The 26,178-nt window shown below is 40.9% G+C and overlaps 1 protein-coding gene across 7 annotated transcripts in view; it reads right to left on the reverse strand.

The window, feature by feature from the left end:
• Positions 1–395: 395 nt before the first annotated feature.
• Positions 396–26,178, reverse strand: part of ALMS1 (ALMS1 centrosome and basal body associated protein) — a 78,489-nt gene continuing 52,706 nt past the window's right edge. The window contains exons 11-19 of one of the 7 annotated variants that reach the window (XM_075752854.1): positions 24,772–24,942; positions 19,417–20,612; positions 15,809–15,923; positions 14,349–14,603; positions 12,402–12,646; positions 11,120–11,303; positions 10,819–10,882; positions 7,074–7,173; positions 396–887 (exon numbers count right to left, since the gene is read on the reverse strand). In XM_075752854.1, coding sequence (XP_075608969.1) covers positions 843–887; positions 7,074–7,173; positions 10,819–10,882; positions 11,120–11,303; positions 12,402–12,646; positions 14,349–14,603; positions 15,809–15,923; positions 19,417–20,612; positions 24,772–24,942 — 2,375 coding nt within the window. In that variant the 3' untranslated portion in view covers positions 396–842. The other 6 variants (XM_075752857.1, XM_075752856.1, XM_075752852.1 and 3 more) reach the window with 6 other exon arrangements.

A 26,178-nucleotide genomic window follows, 5' to 3' on the forward strand; every position in this document is an offset into this window, starting at 1 on the left:
ACTGAGACTTCAGGCTTCTATCACCAAGAACCACAATCTTTACATGCCATCGTGATGCTAGTTAAGCGTACAACCAAGTATCCTGTCAGCATGCAAGCATCTAACGAAGTGAAGGGGACTCTCCTGGGCAAGGCTTAAAAATTCCCAACATCATAAAAAATTACTCTGATTAGACTCTCCTGGTTGATACAGAAAGATAGCAAACCAAGCGAAAGGTCAGTGAAGTCATGACTCCTCCACTCTTTCACTGCTAATAACGCCCAGTTTAAACAGCCCTTACAGTTACCTTGTATGTTAAGCTCAGTGTTGGGTCGACTAAGAGGTGATTGTGGCCAGATTTCTTTAAATGACGTCCATACGGACGGCAAAGATACATTTCATGATTGCTGCAATAGTTACTACAAACTGATCTGATGTTATTTATTTAAGGGTTTTTTTCCAGTACAAAATATTACAAGTAAGTTTTCTACATTGAGATAGGAAATTAAAAAAATTTTTAAAAAATCATTGCTAAAAACAATTTAAAAATAAATATATATAAAACTGCCATTCCAACCAGGTAGTTATAAATATATTATGAACTAAGTACTTCCAAACTATGTTTACTTTGAAAGTCCCTAACACCAATACAAAATCCAGCCATTTATTTAAAAACCTGTCATTCATATCAAATCATTGATTCTTAAATACTGCAAATTATATTAGTACAAAAATTACACAAGCGAATACCACAAACATACACTGCACAAGTATTTACTGCAGTATCTTTTTCACGTTACAATCTCCTTTATGCTGCAAGTTTACTAAGCACAATACACCTTCATTTGAACGGGAGATCTTGATCAGTTCCAAGGAACCTTCCTCCCTAAGACACGGTTGGTGATTTTCTGAAAGAGAAAAACAAAGTGCAAGAGATGAGTAGTATTCCTCTTAAGATTAAAAACAGTAAGCATGAAGATAGTGGAAGACACAGACAGTGTTTGCTACAATAAAAAAAATAGATAAATTGGGACTCTGCTACAGTGGGACAGATGAGCCATGACTGAAGGGGAAGAAGTGAAAGTCTCTACAATCGTCAGCAGCCTGAAGCAGGTGAAAAGGTAACGTTATTTGCAAACTCTTCCAAAAATAATGTGGGGAGGGATCATACAAAATAACTGGTAATAGATTTTAAAGAAACACACAGAGAATACTCTGTTTGAAGAGTCACAGCCTCATGCAGTTAAACTGTGGAGCCCTGCCCTGCAGTGCTGTGAACACCAGACTTCACAAAGCAAGTGGACAAATTCATGAAAAAACCCCAGCAAACCCCACCAATCTGAAGATGGTTCAAAGTCCCTCGGACATAAATCACACCAGACTGTTAGAGCATCTTCACAGTACTGCTAATGCTGGCTCTGTTATGGTATTCTTCCCCAGGCACCTGCTAGCGTGACCCCTTCTTACGGCGATGAGCAATCCAGATAACGAAACGCCACATCATTCTGCTAGCTCAGCTGGCAGATCACCGACAATTTTAAGCACGGAATAAATATTACGTGGCTTTACAGATGTGTACGATAAAGTAAGAGCTTTGAGTAACTCATATATTACTAACAGCAGTGTGAATGATACAGCCGTTACCTGATGAGACCTTTTGCATCACATAGATGAATGCAACATGCAGCTCGGCTTTTTATACACACACATACAGAGCATGCAGTGTACATGTATACAGTATATACACACAGTATATATAGTGTATATACCAGTACAGAATAGACTCTGTGTCCATACATACATATAAAAAGTAGCAAAGCTGCTGACATGAACATCAGCATGGAATCTGTCCCCACCACTTCAGTAAGCCTCAGAAGAGCTCAAAATGCCTCACACCACAAAACCTTTGAACAGCCCTTACAGCTCAGCAGCACCTTTGCAATCTAATAAACAAACCCAGCTAGCAATGAGATGCTATCTCCCATCTTCGCTCCACTTCCAGGAAGTGACTACAAAAAAAAAATAAACAACCCAGCATGTTGCTGATAGGAGGAAAAAATGTAGCCAAGGGGATGAAAAAAAACATTTAAAAAAACATTTACTGTAAAGCAGCAAGCAAAGTGCAATTCCGTTTCACACCTCTGGAAGTTAGTGCTTCTTCTGTTGGGGTAGTGACACCTTGTGGCCCCTGTCTTGCATAGGCTCTAAAGGACATGTCCCATCATAAACAAAATAAGTGTGTAGTGTTCCTGAATGCTAATATATTTTTTCTTTTTTAAGGGGTAGAGGGAAGTACTTAAATTAGTAACTTTGCTGTCCCCTTTATGGAGCTTTCTCCCATGCTCCTTATTTAGAAAAATTACAAACTCACTAGATCTAATGGAAAAGCCTCTGTAATGGAACGAATTTGTATCTGATAAACTCATAAAATTCATTTTCACTTCACTGGGGTTGAAAGAGTTCTGATTTATGCTGCCATCAGATCAGAAATGTGTCTCGACTCTATGGTTTCAAAATTAAAGGGCACGCACCATTCCCTTATCTAACTAATATAATTTTATGCTCCATTTCAAATTAAAAGTACAAAAGCAAAGAGATCCTGGGACAGAACATCAGCCCAGACCCACGTATGTCCTGCGATAAAAATAACTTTGCTATCTTAATTTTTCAAATTGTTAAATACTTATCTCTATTAAGAATGCCTGTGCAACCCTCAGTCACTTTCTAGCACAGGAATTTTGATAAGTTTCCAGTTACGTATGAGCCCACACTAGTTCCTCCTGAGGATCCCATCCTCACTCAGTGCTAACAAAACTGTTATTTCATTCTCTCTCTTCACCTCCCACTGCAGCACCTAAATAAAACAAGCACTGACAGCCCTTACTCCTCAGGTGTCCTGCATGAGTATTTTCACTTGTACTTTACAAAAGGTAAGCAAATTTTGTTCATATATATTCACTAATTTGGTGCCTTATTTTGAGCCAAATAAACTCAGTTTCATCTCATCCCTCAACCCGGACACTAAGATCATTATCCTTGGTTCCCTACAGCTAATGACGATAGAGACACTGCCTCCAGAGAGCAGTATGTCCCACACAGTAGCTGTCGTTGCTCACACTGGAAACACAATTTTGTTTGTTTTCTCCTCTCAACACATTTCTAAGAAACTGGTGTTCCTTTTTCTTCTGAAGCATCGGCCCATAAATCACATCAATATGCAGTTATACCTAATGTACCTTTAAATTCCGATGTGAGGACACTTCAGCAAACAACACTTGTCCGTGTCCATACAGATCGGAGTGTGTGCACATGTTTAATTCATTGCTTCCTCACCCAAATTTTAATCACCCCTAACCCATGAGCCCTCAACGCCCCATAGAAATGGCATGCACACTGTACTGCTAGACAATCCCATCCCCAGAGCCAGCTGAACTGCTGTTAGCGAGGTGTATGCCTCGTTTTACGTGTCTACTCCTTTGGTATCAGTGACAGAAATAGAGGCAACCAGTGTCCCGGTGCCATAATACATCGTGGTTGAGATGTAATAAACTTGGGATATCAGTATTAACATTCGCACAGCAGAAAGTCAGCCAAGAAAATACGAGTGTGAGCCTCGGACACTCCAGAACAGGATGCCTCAGCACACACTTTCACCTGCAGTTTAACCTACACTGCGGAGTGGCTGGGGCATGAGTACATCCTTTCCCCATCAAGATGTCCAGTGCTAGCCTGCCAAAATCCAGAGTGCAGGATAGAGAAGTGTCATTAGACACAGGTCACGCCACCAAGCACTGACCCGGGAGTCACAGAACATGAGTACTGTGCCCGGCGCCACCATTGCCCCAGACACAAACTTGAGCAGGGCACTTGACTGACTCTGCCTCCCTCTCCTTTCCCAAGCTTTCTCTGGACATATGCCAAACTATCTTGGAAGGAACTGTCCCTGCTAGGTTTGTATAAGGCACGACAGGACTCCTCTAGGTGACTGCGATCAAAATAAGAGTCAGATTCCAGATTACTGATCTGCTGTTCTACATCCAACATCTGACACCAAGCTGTGTGGTGTGGTTGACACACTGGAGGGAAGGGATGCCATCCAGAGGGACCTGGACAGGCTGGAGAGGTGGGCCCGCAGTTCAACAAGTTGAAGTTCAACAAGGCCAAGTGCAAGGTCCTGCACATGTGTTGGGGCAATCCCAAGCACAATTACAGGCTGGGCAGGGAACAGATTCAGAGCAGTCCCGAGGAGAAGGACTTGGGGGTGTTGGGGGATGAAAAGCTCAACATGACCCAGCAATGTGCACTTGCAGCCCAAAAAGCCAACCATGTCCTGGGCTGCGTGTCCAGCAGCGTGACCAGCAGGTCGAGGGAGGGGATTCTGCCCCTCTGCTCCGCTCTGGGGAGACTCCCCTGGAGTGCTGTGTCCAGCTCTGGGGTCCCCAGGACAAGAAGGACATGGAGCTGTGGGAGCGAGTCCAGAGGAGGCCACAGAGATGATCCGAGGGCTGGAGCACCTCTGCTATGGAGACAGGCTGAGAGAGTTGGGCTGGTTCAGCCTGGAGAAGAGAAGGCTCCGGGGAGACCTTAGAGCCCCTTCCAGTCCCTAAAGGGGCTCCAGGAGAGCTGGAGAGGGACCGTTCATCAGGGAGAGTAGTGATAGAACAAGGGTAATGGGTTTAAACTGAAAGATCAGATCTGAGGCAGAAATCCTTCCCTGTGAGGGTGCTGAGGCCCTGGCCCAGGTTGCCCAGAGAAGCTGTGGCTGCCCCTGGCTCCCTGGCAGGGTTCAAGGCCAGGTTGGATGGGGCTTTGGGCAACCTGGGCTAGTGGAGGGTGTCCCTGCCCATGGCAGGGGGTGGGACTGGATGGGCTTTGAGGTCCCTTCCCACCCAAACCAGTCTGGGATTCTATAATCAGCAGTTCACAAACTTGTCACTAGGAGAGATACAGTGCTAGAGATCGTTCCAATGATACAACCCTGGACTACATATGGTTTTTGCCTAGCTTTTGTACCAGCCATTTTCTTCTCCTAATAGTCTGTGTCATCTTTGGAGTCATTCCACAAAATCTGTGGTTCTTTTTTTCATGCACAATTGGATCCACTTAGAAACTGATGCCCTCAGCAATACATTAACCAAATTCTAAACAAGCTATTCATATTATACGGCGCCTCTCTACAGCTACTCTGCATCATCAAGGAAGACAAAAAGATTACAATATTTACTGCAATGAATCATCATCCCTCTTCCAATCAAAACCACACTCCTATATAAAACTTCTGAGCTGATTCCCTCTCTGCTTCCAGCTGACGATGCTACTTCAAGTCAATGACTGCCAGCATTCATTAACTCCTAAGACCTTACTGTACCAGCATCGGAGATTCTTAGACTGGTGAAAAAAATATGTCCTAAATATGCCCTGCAAAAGCATAGCATCAAATTCCAGTAATTCTAGTGGTAAGTACCCACAATCAGATTAGGAAGGTATTCTGGATAATACATTGTGTTACAAGCCCTGACTTTTAAAATCCAATTACTGCTGTTCCCAACAAGTAACTAACCCTATTATTCCAGCTCTGGAAGGACAACTCAGCCAGGAAAGAGTTGCAATGCTAAAACTAAAGCGTAATCTTAAGATCCAGAGGGAAAAAAAAAAAATATCAGTTTTAATTTTTATCCTTAAATCACTGAGGCTTATAATGCAGTTTATCGCCTGCTGCCACAGTTCTCCAGAAGGGCACGTTTTATGGTCCATGGGTTAGTTAAAGAGCGAGAAGAGAAGTCAGGTAGTTAGGGTGTTTGTAATGCAATCTGTTGTTTCTTATCTTTTTAGTTCTTATTAAGTCTTAAGAGAAAGCTTAAGCATATGGATGCCTAGAACAGCTCAAGAAGTGATACACTGGTCAGTTTTGGAGAGGCACTTCCCAGAGGGGACAAATGGGCCTCCTCTGTTTTATCAGGACATTTATCACATCACTATGTATACATTGATACTGCTTCTTACGCAGAAATACTAGATAATTAGGTGTGTGCACATGAGAGGGCACAGGGACAGAAGACTCTCTTCCTAGTTACTTATCATGCTTAACCCAGGCGAGTTTCTAGCACAGGGTTCTTCAATCTTTCTATCATTAATTAAACCGGTGCTTTGTGTCTGTCTGATAAGCACATGTTCCACAACTTGGACAACCTGGAGGAAGAGCATTAGCAGCAGTTGTTAGCTGGGAAAAGCAGCTCCCTGCAGGGATTCTCACTGCTTCATGGCAGAATGAGACAGGATTCAACAGATTGCTAGAGTAACCCAGCAAAATAGGCCACACAGTTTCCTTCTGCTCACCAAAATCCTGGAGTCCTCACTCCACCTTTGCGCTGCTGCTGGTTGCGTGGTAAGACCCCAGCACTGAAACTGTTCTTGAACTGCTGGAGAAGTGTTTGTGGTTCAGTTAGTCACACTCCTGCTTAGGGACACTGGTTTATTCCACAACTTGCCAGACAGAAGATCCTAGGCTGATCAGTGTCAGTGTGGTAAGACCACACTATCGGCTGAACAAACACTTAATGGTGAAATCCACAGCCCTTAAATTAACAAATTACTGCCAGGACTGCAAATTCTCCACTGGGGAAACATTATGAACGATGACTCCAGGCTTGTTAACCATAGTTGCAAAGTGAGTTGTGAATTGTGTAAGCGAAATCCAATCTACAGCAAGGGTACACAACAGCAAAACCAGCAGCCTTGAGAGCCTGTCCATGGAATACCTTCTTTAAATACGCTCCACAATCCCTCTGTTCTGCCCTCAAGACTGTACAAGACCTTTTTTGTATGCTTTAATCAGGCCCATACCTCCTTGTCATTTTTCCATACACCATGTGTAGGTACTGGAAGGATTTCAGGTTAGGTAGGGGGATTTTTTGTCCCATGTTTTCCTAAGCTTGACTGCTTTGACCCTGATTGAATGCTAATATAACCACCTTAGAAGTTGCAAAATAATACCACAGAATTAACATTTAGTAAATATTACTATAATGCTTGTGACCTCAAGAAAAAAAAAAATTCTAAATGTTCCAGTATAAATACTTGACCCAAACACCTACCGTTTTGTAAAGTTGTGCTTTCAGGCGGTATGAGTTGTATTCCATTTTTCTCTTCTCTTCCTCTCGCTTCTTCTGCACCTCTGGCAGCTGCTCATAGATCCTTAAGTGCAAATACAAAAAGTCAAAAATAGTGACTTGGAAGGAAGGAACTTATTGATATTTAAAAAAAAAAAAAAAATCCTCCATTTTATCTTCACATTCTGTTAAAGGCTACTGGCCAACCACATCAGAGAAAAAATTATTTGGGTGTTTACTAGTGTCACACAGGGAAAATGTGGAACACATAGCAGTTGTGATACCGGAAATTCCCACAGCCCATAATGCCTTGCCCTTACAAGCAGCACCCTCCTAAAAGCAATATTTATAACATTAAAATGACCATACAGCTGATATGATTACCCAGCTGTGAAAGGTGTCTTTTAGAGACTGTTTGATTCTCATGTCAGTATAATATCTTTGCATAATTACTGTTGGCACTTCAAATATTTTTAAACACATCTATGTTCAACTCCTATTATCCAAAATAATTGAGCGTTTGAACGCTGCAAAACAATACAGCCCACTAGCCAGGAGGGGCATGTTTGACAGTTGTCTTGGTACTAATTCCAGCAGGAAAATAAGAAATACTTCAGACCAGCAAGAGAAGTGAGGGAAGCAAACATGTGTCGGTTTGCACCCATTTGCTATCTAGTCAGTACAAGTTGGGTGTCACTTCCGTGTTTCAAAGGAGAGAAGGACGAGAAGTTAGCTGGAAAACAAATAGGAAGCTGTATGATAATGCAAAACTAAGTCGGCAGAATCAAGACAGCAAAGATCAGATCCAAATCTCAATCAGTACTGAATCAGTATCTTCTGTCTAATTCACCAACATCAGCTAGGGAGAGCCATACGCATTTGGAGCTCCTACAGTCCCCCGCACAAATGTGTTTACCAGTCCATCAGACTTCGCAGTGGAACTGACGAGCAAATACACATCCAACACAAAAAAAAAAGGGGGGGGGGGGAAGGGGAGGGGAAAGAGCAACTGCATTCCTAGTGACCTTTCTTGCCATGCATCCCTATTTTCCTACTCTGTCTGCAGGTGCTCTTAGAAAATCATCTTTTCTAAAAAGTCACTACCCACATTACCGCTACAGAAAAGAGGAAATAAATCACATTTTGATGTTTATTTTACTCCTCTTACGCTTTGCTGGAAGGCAGCAGAGGGTGCTAGGTCTATGCATCTGTTACCGGATGAGGGAGGGACACTGCCAAGATTTGGGGTTTTGCTTTACCACCATCTCACCATTATAGAATCATAGAATGGTTTGGGTTGGAAGGGACCTTAAAGATCATTCTCTAAAGGCTTTCGCCATTCTAGGGCTCCCCACAACCGTCACAAATCATCCACCACAAAGATGTTTAGAACAAGAAGTGGGCAATGCAGAATTGTAGATAAATTAATTGAAAATTGTTTTCATTACCTCTAGTTAATTTGCCGTGAGAATTCCATTTATATCCTCACAGAGAAAAAGAAAAAGCTTCTGCATTCATTATAGGTGTGGATTTCAAAAGAATGGTACAGAATAAATTACTTCTCAGCTCCAACTGAGAGCTGGAGTATGACAGCAGCAAGAACAAAAAAAAAAGTCACCAAGTGTGACTGCCTGAAGCAGTCTCTGTACAAGTCCTGCTGACTTCGGTGATTATGAAATCAGAGTTTCTGAAAATACACGAGTTCAGATACATCGATGTCACAGTCCAAGTGACCCAAACCCAAATCCTTCTACTTCAGCTAAAATACATGGAGATGCATTCCTTGGGGAACTGACATATTTACAGTATTACCACTTCTGCCACCTCTCCATTAATGCCCTAAAAATACTCTGAAATGCCAAAGGCTATAGACATAAAACATTCTTTTTGGACTCTCCCAGCATATATATCAAGGGGTCTATTTTATATATTGCATAATCCAGTAGGTATTTTGTGGAATCACAATGTGACTTAGGCTGGGAAGGACCTCTAGTCTAACCTCCGGCTTGAAGCAGGGCTAACGTCAAGGCTAGATCAGGTTGTTCAGGCCTCATCCCATCAATTTGTGAACTGCTTCCAAGGATGGAGATTCGACCACCTCTGTGGGCCCTGGCCCAGCACGTCACCACCCTCTCCAGGAAAAACAGATTCCCTTGTCTCCTTACTGCCACACATCACCACCACTGCTTGTCCTGTCTCTGGGCACCTCCAAGAAGACACTTCCTCTGCCTTCTCCAAATCCCTCATCTGGCAGGGAAGCACCACTGCCAGGTCCTCACCTTCAGCCTCCTCCTCCCCAGGCCAGACAAACCCAGCCTCTGCAGGTTCTCCTCATGCACCATCTGCTCCAGCCCCCTGACTGTCTTGGTGGCCTCCACCAGACTCAGGCCACTTTGTTGACCTCTCTCTTGTCCAGAACAGGAGACAGGATCCAGCTGTGGCCCCACAAGTGCCAAGCAGGGGGAATACCCACTTCACCTATGTGAAATGCAGCACGTAGCTGGCCTTCATCCCTGCAAAAGCATACTGCCAACTCATCTTCAACCTGCCGTCCATCAGCTGTCAGGCCCCCGAGGCCCTTTCCAGAAGGGCCACTCCACAGGCAGTCTGTCCTCAGACAGTGCCAAGGTGGGTGATGTTCCTTGGGGGACGGTTCTGTCCCATGGATAGACTTGATATTTGTCACTGAACTTCATGAGATTCCTCTTGGCCTCCTCCTCCAGCCTGCAGAGATCTCTACAAACTGCAGACCTACTCTCCAGCATACTGACTGGTCCTCCCAGTTTGGTGTCACCAGCAAACCTGTCAAGTTGCACTCCATCCCATTGCTACTACCGATGAAGATGCTGTGAAACAGTCCTGGCCTACAGCATTGTCCCTTTCACACAGCACAAACCCTTCCCTTCATGTAGCATGTACATTCCAAAACTTCAGTGCAACAAAGCACTTACATATACGCTGAAATCCCAACTACTTAAACGTCCCTTGCCTCAGAATATACTCTTGACCTTTGTTTTGTTTTGAATCTAAATAACTTACAGGATCATTGTATTTTTATGGAACTTTTCAAGGTATCAGACAACTTCATGAGTCTCTAATTTACTTTTTAGTATTTATGCTGTTTCTCAACTTGTACTCTTCCAAACCACCTCCTCTTGTCCCCGCTACCATTTCAGAATCCAGCTGCAGTGAACTCCATTTTTTATTATACCTTCACATGCTCTCTCTGTAGCGTAGGTATTCCAAATGTTTAATACATTGTTAGCGTGCTGTGCATTTTATATATTAATTACTTGAGTGAAAAATAAGGCAAATCCACCGTAAGGTGGTTTTCTTCAAGGGTAAAAGCCTCTGCATTCCTTTGAGGGTAATTATTTCTTACATAAAGCTACTTTCATTTGGTGAAATGGCCTCACTTCCGGCACCAATGATCTAGTTTGGTAATGTTTAAAACCACACAGATGCTCTAGCAGCCCACACCCTGCGTTTCCTCTCCTTTCGGGGTCCAGCGTTGCAGAATTTGCTGTAGTGCTTGGATGGCAGGTCCTGCAGCAGAATACTCAGGTTTAGTTAGAGAAATCCTCTTCCTCTGATGTGTCTACATCTTGCGCTAAAAAAGCTGAGTTACCCGGAACAGCCAATTCTTTGACTGCAGATACAATTCTTCCATCTTTCCTACCCATTTACTCAGATCACCTACCTACCTGAAACAAAGTTTTATTAACCTTACCGTTTGGATCTTTGAACCATTTCACTCTTTGGGATTGTTCTTCTCTTTTCTCTCATCAGAAAACCTAAATGGAAAATTGTAGACTTGTTAGTCTACTTCTCACAAAGAATACTACTGCAGCAATATGACTCCTTTATAAGTTATAGATTCTTATTCTGGACAATATTGTTATATGGATTCTTATTCTGGACAATATTGTTAAATAATTGTAATACTTTTATTGAAAATACACACACCCTTAAGTATAATATGGAAGTTCATTAATTCCTATAGAACATAAAGAGCAGAACCATGAAGGTACCTCTGTCAGACAGAATGTGACTTGCGTTCCTGTAGCCCTTCCTTTTCTCCGGAGGATTAAATAGCTCTTCTCGTTCAGACTGCAGTACACTCTGTATCCTCCTTTCCTCCATTACAAGCTTCAGATGCTTCACACGTTCTCCAGAGCGGGAGATGAAATCAGGGCGATGCAATGCAAGAGCCTCCTAAGATGGGATGACACAAAACAAAGTCTGAAGTGGCCAGACTGTCTCCCTACAGGTGGAAGGGAATAATCAAAATATCTAACACCATTACCAAAACATGGAAAAAAAAAAATCCCATCAAAGTAGTATTTGGTATAACACAAAATCTTGTATCCTTAATGCTGGGGAGATCCTCAGGGATCCTTAACAAACTATTTGTCAAGAATCAGAAAACTAACTGGCCAGAAAGAAAAAAAAAATTGCTAAAAAAATTAGCAAAAGGGACACAAACCTCTCCTCAAAACAGCACAGCAACTTTAACAAAGTTGAGCCCACGGGATAGGTGATTCTGTAACTTATTACAGTCTCCCTTGCTATAAAATCAGTTGGCACATCAACATCAGCAATTCATTTTGGATCAGAAGGGGAATTTTGAAAGCGATCTCCTGATACCTCTGCTTGCCACGCTTCAATTTCCAGCACAGGGCAGTCTCTGAGCACGTGAGCAAATGCAAGTGAACTTAAAGAAACTTCCAAAGCACACCTAAATTACTGCTTCCTAATTTAGATTTCACTTGCTGCGGATGAACTTTTTCAGAAATATTTCTGTACAGTACATCGGTATTTTTCCACAGATACCGAGTGATCACACCTGATCTAAAGTGTATACTGTACATGCATGCGTATGTATATATAGGTACACACACTGTTTACTCTGTATGAATTAGAGCCTATTTTAATCACATACTACATACATACCTCAAAATTATTTCTGCATGGAAGCAAGTAGGACTTGACACTACTTCAGCTACAATCCCTCTAGTTCCTGAAGACAAATGATTTAAGCCCTGAAATATTAGGTCAATTCAAATATATTACCATATTGTGGAAAGTCAGATAACTGAAACCAAACAGGACTGACAAATTCCTTGGTTTTCTTGGATGGTTTTGGATTTTTAAGCAGGACTAGTCTGTAACACGTTGGCTTCTACTGATTATAAAGGTGAAATAACAAAAACAACAAATAAAAAAGGAACAAACTGTGTTTCTACAAGATTCAGCATTACTCCTGAAATCCTGCTGAGATCCCAGCAGCCTGATAGTACAGCATGCCTTTACCTGTAGCGTAAGCTTCACAAACGGCCGGGAGGCCCTGTTCTCAGCATCTCTTTCTGGAACTGCTGGCTGAATCACGGTGCTGCGCTGCTGCTCCTGCCAGTTCTTCTCTCGGAGAGGCTCTCTCCAAGGCTTTGTGCTGGACAATGGTTCAAACCAAGATGGACCAGGACCAGTAAAGACATTGGAATGGTTTTCTTTTCTAGATTCAGATTTCAAGTCTTCTGCTTGGACAAACCACGAAAGCCCTGTTAAAAGACCACAGAAGAGAATAAAAATTTGTATTACACATGCGCCTATTTCCCATCCCCATCTATGGTCCTTTATGGTTGTGGTGGTTTGGGCTGGGATGGAGTTAATCTTCACAGTAGCTGGTACGGGGCTGTGTGTTGGATTTGTGCTGGAAACAGTGCTGGTAACACAGGGGTGTTTTCGTTCCTGCTGAGCAGTGCTCACCCAGAGCCAAGGGCTGTTCTGCTCCTCACACCACCCCACCAGCGAGTGGGCTGGGGGTGCACAAAGAGTTGGGAGGGGGCACAGCCGGGACCAAAGGGATATTCCATACCATATGGCGCCATGCTCAGCAATAAAACTAGGGGGAAGGAGGAGGAAGGGAGGGACGTTCGGAGTGATGGCGTTTGTCTTCCCAAGTCACCGTTACGCATGATGGAGCCCTGCTTTCCTGGGGATGGCCAAACACCTGCCTGCCATGGGAAGTGGGGAATGAATTCCTTGGTTTGCTTTGCTTGTGCACGGCTTTTGCTTTACCTATTAAACTGTCTTTATCTCAACCCAAGAGTTTTCTCACTTTTACCCTTCTTATTCTCTCCTCCATCCTGCTGCAGGGGAGCGAGCAAGTGGCTGGGTGATGCTGAGCTGCCAGCTGGGGTTAAACCACGACAATGCCCAAAGTCGAAGCTAAATTCAATCAGTGGCCTAACACTGTGGTAAATACTCACTTTGGTTTAATAACAGTGGGACTCTGTATCAGAATTCCTTTGCCAAGTGTCAGAAAACCAGCAATTCTTTATCAACACTTTTGAAAAAGCACAAAATGGCTTAGTTTGCAAGTTTCTCTCTTATAGAAAGAATAGTTATTTATCAGTAATTACAAATTTTTAAGAATCCTCTGTGCTGTCCTAAGCCCCACGGCTTTTTATAGATATTTTTGAAGATCAAATGCTTTACATCTTCCAAATGTTAAATGTGTATACAAGAATTAGATTACTCACAGTTTACATACATAATGCGATTTGAATACATCAGCTTGTACTCTGAGCAGATATTCTAAATTAAACTGGTATGAAAGATTTGTCACTACAACAACAACAATGACTAAGGAAAACATTTTTAAACATTTAATCATGACATTGTGAAGACGGACAGGAAATTTAAAAAAAAAAAAAAAAAAAGAGTCAGGAGGCTACACCATCAGTCCAAAAATGCAACTCTAGCTAAGAGAGGGAGATGAGTCTAGTTCTTCTGGTACCACAGTTCTAAGTCTAGTTCTTCTGGTACCACAATCTTAACACAAGTAGTCCTGAAAAAATACTTGTTCTTTGAAGCCTCAGTACATGAAACAGTGAGTACAACTTCCAGTGACTCAGAGTTTAACGGAACATTTTATACCTTGAAAATCAAAATTAAGTATCTACATGATTCCCATCCCATTCATCTTTCCTTGCCTTATTCATTGCTTCCTATTTACTACCTTTACTGGCTAGGTTGCATCTAACAGCTTGATTGAAAATGCCATCATAATAGAGCACTAGAGAGCTCACTTGACCCAGTGGTTTTGTTTAAAATTCCTTGATTAAAAACAGAATAAAAACTGACTGTACTAGTGACAGACTATTCTACGACCTAGCTAATCCTACTCCTGTATTTTTCTGGTTGCTGTTGAGATGTACAGCTTTTCTGCTCTGCAGAGAAAGCGTATTTTGGACTGACCTTGTGGTAAATGCACTCTGTTCCTTTTCATCCTTTTCTCCATGAAAAAACTGCCTGGCTGTCCCTTCTGCTTACCCTTGCTTCCTGCTGCCTGATGATCTGTGACCATACCATCTGACTCTCCAAAAATACCACCAACACAATGCCAGGGTTCCCGTGGTCGTTGATTTGGCTGGCTAGATCTTGGGGTAGGAAAAGTCACACCAACATCTCGAGTGTTTTTCTTAGTTGCACTGTTCACAATCTCCAAGTCTCCTGTAGTTGAAAATGAAGCAGTAACATCTTATTCCAGAGCAGCTGGAACTACTTTAACATCAGCACGTGTGACATGCATAGTTCAGGGGGCGACCCTCAATTTCTACTTTGAAGCTGAAGAACCACATTCTTTATCCAACCTTCAAAAGGCAAAATCTTTTATATTCCCACTTTCGATTCAAGGACAGTTTACAGTGACTCAGGATTGTTACTATATGATAATCTGAGTAAAATTAAATTAAAACCAAATATCCCAAGCAAAACAAGCATATATATATATATATGCTGAGTTGATTCTCTGAAGACTCAACTCCAAATATGCTGCTGAAAGACACAATGGCAGGTCAACATACAGCTTGACATTTTGGACAATGGAACTGCAGATTTTTCTAGACCTGTTACTGTATCCAGTGCATCCCATCCAAAACTATGTTTTAACTATAGAAGACTGGCTTGCTCACAGCACTACAAATATTTAACAGAAACACCACCACAAATATTTAGCAGAAACATATGAAGTGGAAGGTGTCAACTAACATTCAAAAAGTCATAACACAATCTTGAAAACAAGCCATGAAAATACTTTTCTGATTCAATCCACTTGCCCATGAAAAAAAAAGGCAGTAATAAATAAATAATTGATATGTCTGATGAATAAAACAAAGCCACTACTCAGTCTGATGATGGGAACTTGGCATGTAAATGAAAGCAATGAAGAAACTGATAATTGCCACCAGAAATACCCAAATGCAGAACTGCATCAGTCCAGGATCAGCTTCTGTTTTAAATAGAATATAACATCCAAAATATTACCAAGAAGAATATGAAACACTGTGGTTGCCTTCTGAAATAGCATATGCCTACAAAATACGTTCTGTGAGTAACAGATGTCTTGTGGAGAAAACAATATATAAAAAATTAGTTAGTCGACCTTTACCATTAAAATGGACCAAAAGCTTAGGTTAATAAAACCTATGAGTAAAAAAAACTGGCTACTACTCGAGCAGACCAAGAAAGGCAATGAAACGGCTCATTTTAATTAGAACGTAACATCTCTCTCTAAAAACATTTGAAGTGAATTTGAAGAATGCTGCGCGTACATACCCATCACCAGAAACACGCAACAGACTTTGGAGAACGGTTTCCAAAGAGATGAAAGGCAGAAGCAAATACAGAAAAGACAAGTCTGGAATTCAACAACTCACCTGCTTGGATACCTTTGTTTAACATCCGTGTCCGTCGCTTGTTACTAAGAGCAGAGCTTGGTCCCCAAGAGCTGCTGCTTGCAGAAGCTGAATCCGATGAAAGGGAGATTGCATTCTAGAAAAAAAAAAAAAAAAAAGAAAAAAAAAACCCCACACACACATGCAAGAGAACAGAAATTCCTGAGATACTAACCAAAATGAACAGAAAGCAGATTTTAAAGAGCAAAAAATGTTATAGTCATCACTCGACTTGTTGTACCTTGATTCTATTGTTATTTGGACATTTATCACAGACTGATCAGTGTCTCACTGCTACACCACACAACAGTCAGCCTCGACTTTATCCTCACGCACCAGTGCACTTTCCACATCCCATTCTAGCAAGAAGAGTGCACAGTTTCTGTGGGAAAGAGCCTGCCCTTGATCAGATTCTGTTCAGTGCTGGGCATTCTCCAAGTCATGTGTCCAAAGTTCATGAGCCAATGTGGCCTGTCAAGGCAGCCTTATAGAACCCCTTTGCTGTGGCAAGATCATTTATTGGCTGTACTTTCATGAAAGACCACAAAGTGTGAAATATTTCTGCTATGGAAAGAGGGAGAATAAACATCTAAGCTGAATCCTATACTCCTACCCTCTCAAATCAAAAGCCTTTCAAGGCTGCTGGGTTGGCTGGAGGGACAAACTGTCTTTAAAGATAAACACATTGCTTTGTAAATTCACATTGATCTCTAGTTCTGTACTACTGGCATGGAGGAGCAAAGTCCTTTCAAAACAGGGCAAGTTCTCTCACCCTGTGATCCTCATTACACAAAGTTCTCCGGGTGGAGAAAACTCAACTCAACAAAAACAAGAAAAAGGAGAGATGTGGTAAGATCACGGCTTAGGCAAAACACTAATTTCACATCTTCACCATTCACCCAAACAGAAGTTCCAGCTGCAGGGATGCAAGCAGCACAACTTTGTTATAATAAATTTGTATTTTATGACACATTATAACTTTACAGCTGTTTGAAAAAGAATATACTCTGTAAGTGTAATGCATCTAGTCCACAAGCTTTTTGGTTATATAAAATACAGAGAAGGTTAGTGCTTTATTAACAGCAATTAACTGACAGTGCTTCCCCAGGCTTCAAATCCAACAGTGCAGCACAGACCAATCTCTGCAACTCCGTTGAATTTAAACTTTAATTATGAAAGAGATTTTTATTTTTTTTCCTTGATCATAGCAATTAGTATCCCATTAGTAACTCATAACACTAGCCATGATGGAAATGAACAGAGGCTTTTTTATTACTTTTTTATTGAACCTCTGCTATCACCCCTGCAATGCAAAACAATTTCAACATTGAAAGGAGGCAATTTTTACTCTCATGCATACTGACAAGAACTGGTTTTTAGCTTCATAAAGCTATTTCAGCCCTAGTAGAGTGCACTAGACAGATGTAGTAGATATGTATCTTCTTTCAGAGAACAGAAGCAATTTGAATATGTGCCCAGCAAAAGGGAAGACAGTATAAAGTAAGGAAAAAAAATAAACCCAAGTCATTTACATGCACATGCATACCAGCCCGCAGAAATAAATATAAGCCGCCATTCAATACTGAATATTGACATGAATATTCCTATTTGGACTAGAATACTCAGTGCAGTGCTTTCAAAGCCCTTCAGCAGCTGAATAGCGCAACCTTTAGCTTTGTACCTGCTACCAGATGGCAGCTTGAAGAGCGCTTCAGAAATAACAGAAACTGGAATAGATAAAAACCTTCTGGGATGGGTTCAGCATCTATAAATAAAAAAGCTGTAACCAAGTTTTCTGGAAGCAGAGCTGACAATAGGCTCTCATAAAAAAATCTGAGCTACAAAATGCAGCACTTGCCTGAAAGATTCGTACAGCAGTCTCTCTAGGAGTAGGGCTCCTGCTATAAATAAATATCTGTCTCTGAACCACAGATATTCACAACTAAGAAAAATAAATAAATCTTGATTTCTCTTCTGCCAAGCATCACAGATATTACCAACATTTGGATTTTAAAATTCAGTTCACCATTTTGCCATCAATTTTCTTTCCTTACTTGAGGCGGGTCATGTGTCTCTCTATACATATTTAAAAATGAACACTACATCAGCAGATAAAAGATACTACTTTCTAAAGCCATACGAGTTCAATGCAACATCAGGCACCTGGAACAGTGAAGCTTTATTCTCATTTAAGTATTACTGCAGTCTGTTATCTCATGAGTGATTTTAACAGGCAAAGGACTAGATGTTGTTTTTAAGGTCCAAACAGACATTGAAAGATCAGTCTTATGCACAGAATATAGAATAAAATCATCTCCTAAATACTATAACCATAAAGAAATGTTGGATCCTAATTTCATGGTTAAATGGTCAGTGTTCTGATTAATGGTCCTAATGTTGCAAAGTTTATGATAATTATCTTTAAATAAAATATTTTTTAAACCATTCATAGTCTCGAAAAAGACTATTTCTTCCCCAAACATGTATTCATTAGCTTACTTGACATACAGACCAAGTTTGAGTTGTTTCTATTAAAAAAAAAAAAAAAAGCAAACCCTAACTCATTTCAATGAAATTTATTAGTAATGATAACACTACCACTTTCCTCTGGCAATACAAAAAAAAAGAAGTATTTCGCACTTATTCCTGTGCTTTTCAGCATTAATGCATATTACAGAACACCAAAGCTCTGTAATTTCTTACTATAATCACCAAATCCATGTCAAGGACCCCTTTCAGGAAATTAATTTCCATTTCTCTTCCAAAAGGCAATGGCCAAATTCAACTGAAGTAATCACGAAGATTTTCTCCGCTTTAAAACAGCTTGACTCCAGACTTTTCACCTAGAATCCTTAGGGCCCAGACTTGGTCTTCATACGTCTAAACTGCCAAATACAGAAACTCAAGAAGCTTACAACCAACACTCAGCAAGACAAAATAATTCCAGCATTTAAAGTAGAATCATAGAATGGTTTGAGTTGGAAGGGACCTCAAAGATCACCTAGTTCCAACCCCCCTGCTGCGGGCAGGGACACCTTCCACTAGACCATGTTCCCCAAAGCCTCATCCAACCTGGTCTTAAACACTTCCAGGGATGGGGAACCCCTCTGGGCAACCTGTTCCAGGAGACCAAGAGTAAGAAAATTCAAATAATAATTACAATTTTTATGAAGCGCTATTTATTGCTGCCCAGAGATGTTTAGGTAGCAATATGCAGTCAAAATCTACAACCTCAACTTAGCACCACTGTCTTCAGCACTGTTAAAGCACAACCTGCAGGTAACTATAAATCAGATACAGCAGGAACCTGCTTCCCGACACAAATAACGAAAGAGAAAAAAGACAAATAAGAACAAAGGTAAAGAAAGCATAATTGATGTTTTAAGATATTTTGATCTCGCCTTTTTCCTGGAAAGGCACTGAGACTTGTTTGAGCTACTTAGATCAAAGACAGAAGCCTACCATATAAACAACACACTCTGAGAAATTTTAAATGATTCTCCAACTAACCAATTCTACTATGGTACAGCAGTTTAAGAGTTCCTATAAGGATTAGTTAAAATTGTCGTTTGGTCTAACTGACCACATACCTGGATCTCTTTCCTTTTCCTGTGTCCTTCGGAAGTAACCTTTGGATATTCTACACCTGTTGCTTTGCCACTTCCCTTGTCCCACTTTCCAGAACGATTTTTCTGGTGGTTGATGGTACAATAAAGCTGGGAGAGTCTCGGTGACACCCACACTCTTTCATGCCCAAAAGCCCTAATCAGCCTGGCAGTGTCAATGGTGGAAATGGAACTGCTCACCTCAGTCTGAGTAGCAGTTTCCACCTCCATTTGGGTCACAACATCTGATTCAGAGGTGGTGGAACTGATTGTGGTGCCATGACCTCTACTAAGCCTTGTCTCTGAGGAAGTGTCACTAGGAGTTTCCAAGTACGGCTGGTGCTCCAAAATTTTCTTCATGTGGCAGATAATTTTTTCTCCTGACCTATTTTTCCTGAGCTCAGCGAAATTGTTTTTATCATGGGTGGTATGTGGTCTTTCTTCAACATGTGTTGCATTAGACTCAAAGGTACTTTCAGACATACTCTTTTCTGGCAGTCTTATTTTCTTCTGCTCTCTTCCCTTATTTTTTTTTTCAGAAACATTCTTTTCAGATTGTGTTGGTATTAGTGTATACTTAATGGGATTCTGAAGGACCCTGGCCAATCGATCGAGGCGTTCAACAAGGGACAGCTCGCCATTACTCCTACAACCATGCTGCTGATGTCTCTTCTGGCACTCCAAAAACTTAATCCAGAGTTCATCTAAGCTACCACTGGAGTAGGTTCTCTGTCTCGGTGGCAGACCTTTCTCCACATTCTCATTAAGGTGGGTGGTTTGGCTACACGGATCAGGATAATATCTAGTTGTCTTTTGTTCTGCTTCTCTTCTGCCATGTTGAAGTAGGTCCCTCCCTGATGTTTCATTCCCCAAAGATATGCTGACATTTAGATCCTCGTTCTTGCTGTTATCTGCTTCTGCAGTGAGCGGAAAGAATTCATTTTCACCATTTTTTTTATGATGAACAGAGAAAACACGTTGATGACGATGTGCTTTTTTCCTATTCTGCAGGACAGCCCTTGAGGAAGGTCTAGCATGTCCAATCCCAGAACTCTCTTCTGATAGCTCGCTGTTAGACAGGAAGTAGCTCTCACACCTGGGCACTGGATGTTGAAGGTAGAACTGGGCAGATTTGAAGACCGAATGAGTGGTTTTTACAGATTTCAGATGATCTGTGTGTTCTAGAAGAGAAGAAAACACTTTAAATTTTTGTTTCTTTACAGGGAAGTAAGTAGCAAACTGCACATCTTAGGGTGATTTTCATCCTAACATCTTCCAATCGCTTCCAAGGATTAAAAGCGGGAATCATTGTACCCACTCCCGAAATGCAACAAACTTAGAAATGAAATTTCAGCATTATTAAAAGTACATAGAATCCCAGACTGGTTTGGGTTGGAAGGGACCTCAAAGCCCATCTAGTTCCAACCCCCTGCCATGGGCAGGGACACCCTCCACTAGCCCAGGTTGCCCAAAGCCCCATCCAACCTGGCCTTGAACACTGCCAGGGAGCCAGGGGCAGCCACAGCTTCTCTGGGCAACCTGGGCCAGGGCCTCAGCACCCTCACAGGGAAGAATTGCTGCCTCACATCTCATCTCCATCTCCCCTCCTGCAGCTTCAGGCCATTCCCCTTGGCCTGTCACTCCCTGCCCTTGTCACCAGCCCCTCTCCAGCTCTCCTGGAGCCCCTTTAGATACTGGTAAGCTGCAATTAGGTCTCCCCGGAGCCTTCTCTTCTCCAGGCTGAACAACCCCAAGTCTCTCAGCCTGTCTCCAAAGCAGAGGTGCTCCAGCCCTCTGATAATCCTCGTGGCCTCCTCTGGACTTACATAAATAATATTTTCTATCGTATGCAACATGGAATCCAAGAGAATATTATATCCACCTGAACCTGAAGGAGGAATCTTGATACACCACAGGTATACAATAACAGACAAAAATTTGGACTGAGCATTTACATTTGTGGAAACTCCTAACAGGCAGCCACAACTTATTTTGCCTTTTATTCAGACAAATGCCCAGGGAGTACAATGTCCCCTAAGGCTATGTCTGAACATTACCTCTTACCTAACTCAGAATAGCACTATATGTAAGACAGCCAATACCATTTCCTGTACAGCTCCTAGAACCATCTCTGATAGCACACCGAGATGCAGTCCTGCTTTGCTTTCAAGCTCAGATGACACATTTTAGTTCACAGCAGCAGCGAAATCCCCCCAGAATACGCTACCATCTGAAATTATAAAGGACTATATGCCAAAATCCAATTATAAACTTATTTGTAATAGACATACATTAAGTATGCATGCAGTATGTGCTAGCAGGAATATACTCCAAAATAATTGTAAAGCCTTTTGTAATATACAGTAAAAAAAAAAAAAAAAACCAAACAACAACCAAATTTTAAAAAGTAAAAATGTGTTTCATGTTATGTTCTTTGTATAATGGGCTGAGTTATACAATGATCCATCAAGGCAGAAAGCAGGGATTATAGATGCTAGTGCCAGAAGCACTTCCCAAGTCTCTATGCTTACTGAAAGATATTCCCCATGCCATTTTAGCTAAGTATGTCATTTAAAGATGCCTTATAGAGAAGTAATGGCTTTAATAAAAATAAAAAAGTCAATCAAAAAAAAAGAACAGTCCATTTACTAATGATAACAGCAGTGACTAGGTAACAGGGAGCTGTCAGCAAATGCATATCAAGCTCCATTAATGGCAGGAATCACACTCACCCTAGTTTTACTCTAGCTTTCCAACATTTCTCCCAAATTTGGGTTTTTGTTGCTTTGTTTCCATGACTGTGATCTACTGATGAAAACAGAACTGGAAACTAGGTCTTCCTTTCTTCATTTGAGCAAGCTTTGCCACCAATTCAGCAAAAGGGTGGCAAGTCCCACAACCAAGCCTCTCCCTACCCTGGGAGGAAAATACCTTCCTACCTCATCAAGAATCACAAGCTATTTTTTTATAACGCCTCAATAAGGCTCAGGAAGAGTTAACGACTGTGTGAATTCATACCGTAACACTGCCTCCCAAACCTTAATTTTATTTAGTCACTTGTTTTGCTTACATTCTATACACCCCTTCCCAACAGTGTAATGTCAAGATCATGAGTAGCATAACCAGACCCGGCCTCACTAACTCTGAAACTCAAGGAATTTGTCTTTCCATACAAGGTCAATGTTTATATACTCATGTAAAAAGATTCCTCCACATCCTCCTGAGAAATGAGATCAGGTTTGGGAATACTATGCAGAATTTTTGCTATTTCTCTATTTTTAAAAAATTACCAACAAAATGGAAGGAATGCAAACAGGCAAAAAATAAAAAAAAAATTATATGGAGAAACTTTTTTTAAAAAATGCATAACTTGCATAATTTAAACTCTAGACAAGCTCTGTGGGTAGAGGTAATCTTTTATTAGACCATCTAAAAATATAGTTGAAGAAGTCAGAGAAGATTTTAGACATGCAAGCCTTTCTTCAGAAAGCTTACTTAAATTTCCAACTGTACTGGTTGGTTTAACAAAAGATTATTTCTACTTACAGTTCTTTTCTTGCCTGTGTCTTTAGACCATCACAGCTACAGAAAAATACTATTAGATAATTTTATATTAACATTTGTGTTCCCCTTTTATTTTTATCCAGGCTATTCAGCCAGACAGCTATCCCTTGATTTCTGCTCCAACATGATATTTTGTTTGTTACTGAAGATTCTTCTTCCGAGTGCTCGCTTCTATACACACGCTCTTTCTTCAGCTCTACTGCCATGACCCAGCATTCTTCTTCTGAGTTATGGTGAATGAAGAAAAGCATTTTTCCGTCTTACTCCACTTGTTTCTGTATCCCTACCTTTTACAAACACTCCCAGAGAATTATTTCTTCCATTAGAAAAATGAGGTTATGACAACATTGTCTTTATTGTTGCATTAATTAAACTATTGGCCCTATGTACATTTACCAAAAAAAAGTAAAATGAACGTAAAATAATGAAGTTCACTGTGTCATATGCAATCATTCTAAATTATCTTCTGGAAATATCAAAAACTCTCCATTCTGAAGAGAAAATCTTCAAAGAAAACCCCTTCTAAAGTAAAGAATTAAAATCATCAGAAGGAATCCCTATCAATACATCACTACAGCTCTGGGGTGACCTTACCCCAGGCATATTGAGCTGCCTGCTTCAAAAGGACAACAACAATCACCCTGAGGTACTCCATAAAAATCTGTTTCATTAAATGTCTTCATATAACAAGTTTACATGATACTAAGAAAAAAATCAATGGGCTCCCAAAAACCATGTATATGTGGCTGCCTAGAAGAGAGCAGGAACTCTCTAATTCAGAATCCATTACGCTGTTCATACATTTCAGGTCCCATCCCTCATTAACAGCCACAATTCTATTACCTCCTTGCAATTTGCTCACTCTTTGTTTAATATAGCACATGTTGCAAAATACTGTACTGTGCAATAAACAGCTTCCCCAAGGAATTAATAGCAGCATTTAGGAGAGATGGCAACTACTCAGCAATTTTCTGTTTGCAGTTACTTCCGTCCAGGAACAAGATGCAATTCTCAAACACAACGAAAATCCTCATCCCTACTCAGACTTGAGGAAGTTTATCAGCCACTCAAAATCACAAAATGAGGTTTTTGTACAAAGGACTGTCCATCAGGACTAATTTTAGCTACCGTCATGAGATACAGTGTTAAAATCATTAGTGCAGTGTAATGTCATTTTGTCAGCATTCTCAACAAATAAAAGTCTTAAAATAGGTTACTATAGTAGTAAACCCTGACCTTCATACCTCAGAGCACCATCCAACAAGGTTAATAGAAGGGAGGAAGAAAGACACATCAGTCAAATCAAATTAAAATTCATTTAAATACCAACATTACAGAGACACTTTACATGACATCACAAGACATCAGTGTATTTGTGGGCAGGAACACAACCCCAACCCAGTGTACAGAGCCATCCCGCCTGCTTTTATTTACCAGGGAATTTCTGTCATTTTCTACAATTAAAGAAGACCTTGTACTTCACAAACTTAAGAGTGCCTTAAAAAAGTGGAAAAAAACCCCAAATAAACACACCCCACAAAACCCAAAGTATCTTATAAAGGCTCCATGAGCACCGGGGCCACTGGAATGCTAGCAAATACTCAAATTCAAGTATTTGGGCAGGCAGGGAGAAGCAGAAAGATGGGGAAGAGAAAAATGAGTCAAATTCAGCATCTTCAGGCAGATCATCAGCAATACTATCCTGAAAGGAAATTCTTTTGCTCTACTTTCATGTGTATTAAAACACACATAAAATTAAACACACACTTTAACTACCTGGGGAAGCTTCCAGTGGTATCATTTGCTCCTCAGCCCAGGCTAGCTTGGGCTTGGCCCTCTCACTATAGATTCCTTTTTTATGCTTCAGAGCCGTACTGTCTGGAGGATTATCATCCCTTAAACCAAGCACATTTGCTGGAAACCTTGGAGGAAAAGCATCATTTGACCCTGCAGAGAAAGAGAGCTACAATTATGAGCAAAAAGAGGAAGCAGGAAAAACAGATACAGAAATTTCACAACAAAGACAATGTCTGAAAGAAAGCCTGTTAGCCAAGTACCAGTCTTTTCACCAACCAACAACCATGATCCCCAGTGAGCAGTTCTAGTGACTAATACAGCAACAGTAGGTATTGCGCCATATTGTTTTCCACAATCTCTGGTGACAAGGTTCTTCCCCGAGAGGGAGATAAAATTTACCTGTTCTACTAATAAGCAGAGAAGAACACAAGAAAATGAGCATTAGACATGTCTGCTAGGAAGCCAGACACAGGACTTGGAATGTCCAGACTCCCTCCTGTTCACATTAAAATTCCAGACATTTTCACCAACTGATGTAAATATCCATTTTCTGAGCTCAGAATAGCAATGGAGAAAAACTGAAAGACCTACAGTAGGTCTGTATAACCTCTAAACAAGAATACAAGACAACACCAACAGAGTTCTTACTATCATATCACTGTCCCTTAATGTTAGAAACCTAAAATGGCCCCTAACTGATTTATCGTCCTTGTCAACGCCACCCAGTTACATTCAGCAGACTTACTCAACACAGTTTCCTTCAGCAGCTACTTCTGAGCTAAGAATCCTAGCTGCAGCAGGGAGTTTAAAAAAACAAATTTATTTTTTAATTCTGCTGTACATTTTCTAGAATCTTGCACTGCTTCATATGCATATTGAATTTTTATATCTAGCATCATAGTTTCTGCAAAACAACAGACTCGCATCACATTTGTTTCTCTCGTTTTGACCATATTACAACAGACAGACTGGAAAAAGGTAATGAGCAGAGATGCATAAACAATTACAAGCACAATTTGTGGCTACAATGACTAACCTCTGCACTTACTGTCACTGTTGTATCAATCTACTCCCCTGGGGCACATCTGTCAGGAACTGGACATCTCTGTAATATTAGTTTTGTCTACAAATAACTTTGGACGTCAAAAAGCTCTGACTGAAAACAATCTGCACATAAGACCTATAACGCTTAAGTGATGCATTCTTTGCGTATAGGAGAGAACTGGAAAATAACAGCAGGCAAAGCAAAAGAACTTGATGAATCACAGACCGTCCTTTCCTCCAGTAAATGAGAAGTTTTTTACTAGGAGATGGGAGGACGTGGGGAGGAGATGAATATATATTTTAAACCACAGTTACAAGTTACATTGTTTATAGAAACACTTT

The sequence above is a fragment of the Balearica regulorum genome, chromosome 4 (genome assembly GCF_011004875.1).
Source record: "Balearica regulorum gibbericeps isolate bBalReg1 chromosome 4, bBalReg1.pri, whole genome shotgun sequence".
Taxonomy (NCBI): Eukaryota; Metazoa; Chordata; class Aves; order Gruiformes; family Gruidae; genus Balearica; species Balearica regulorum.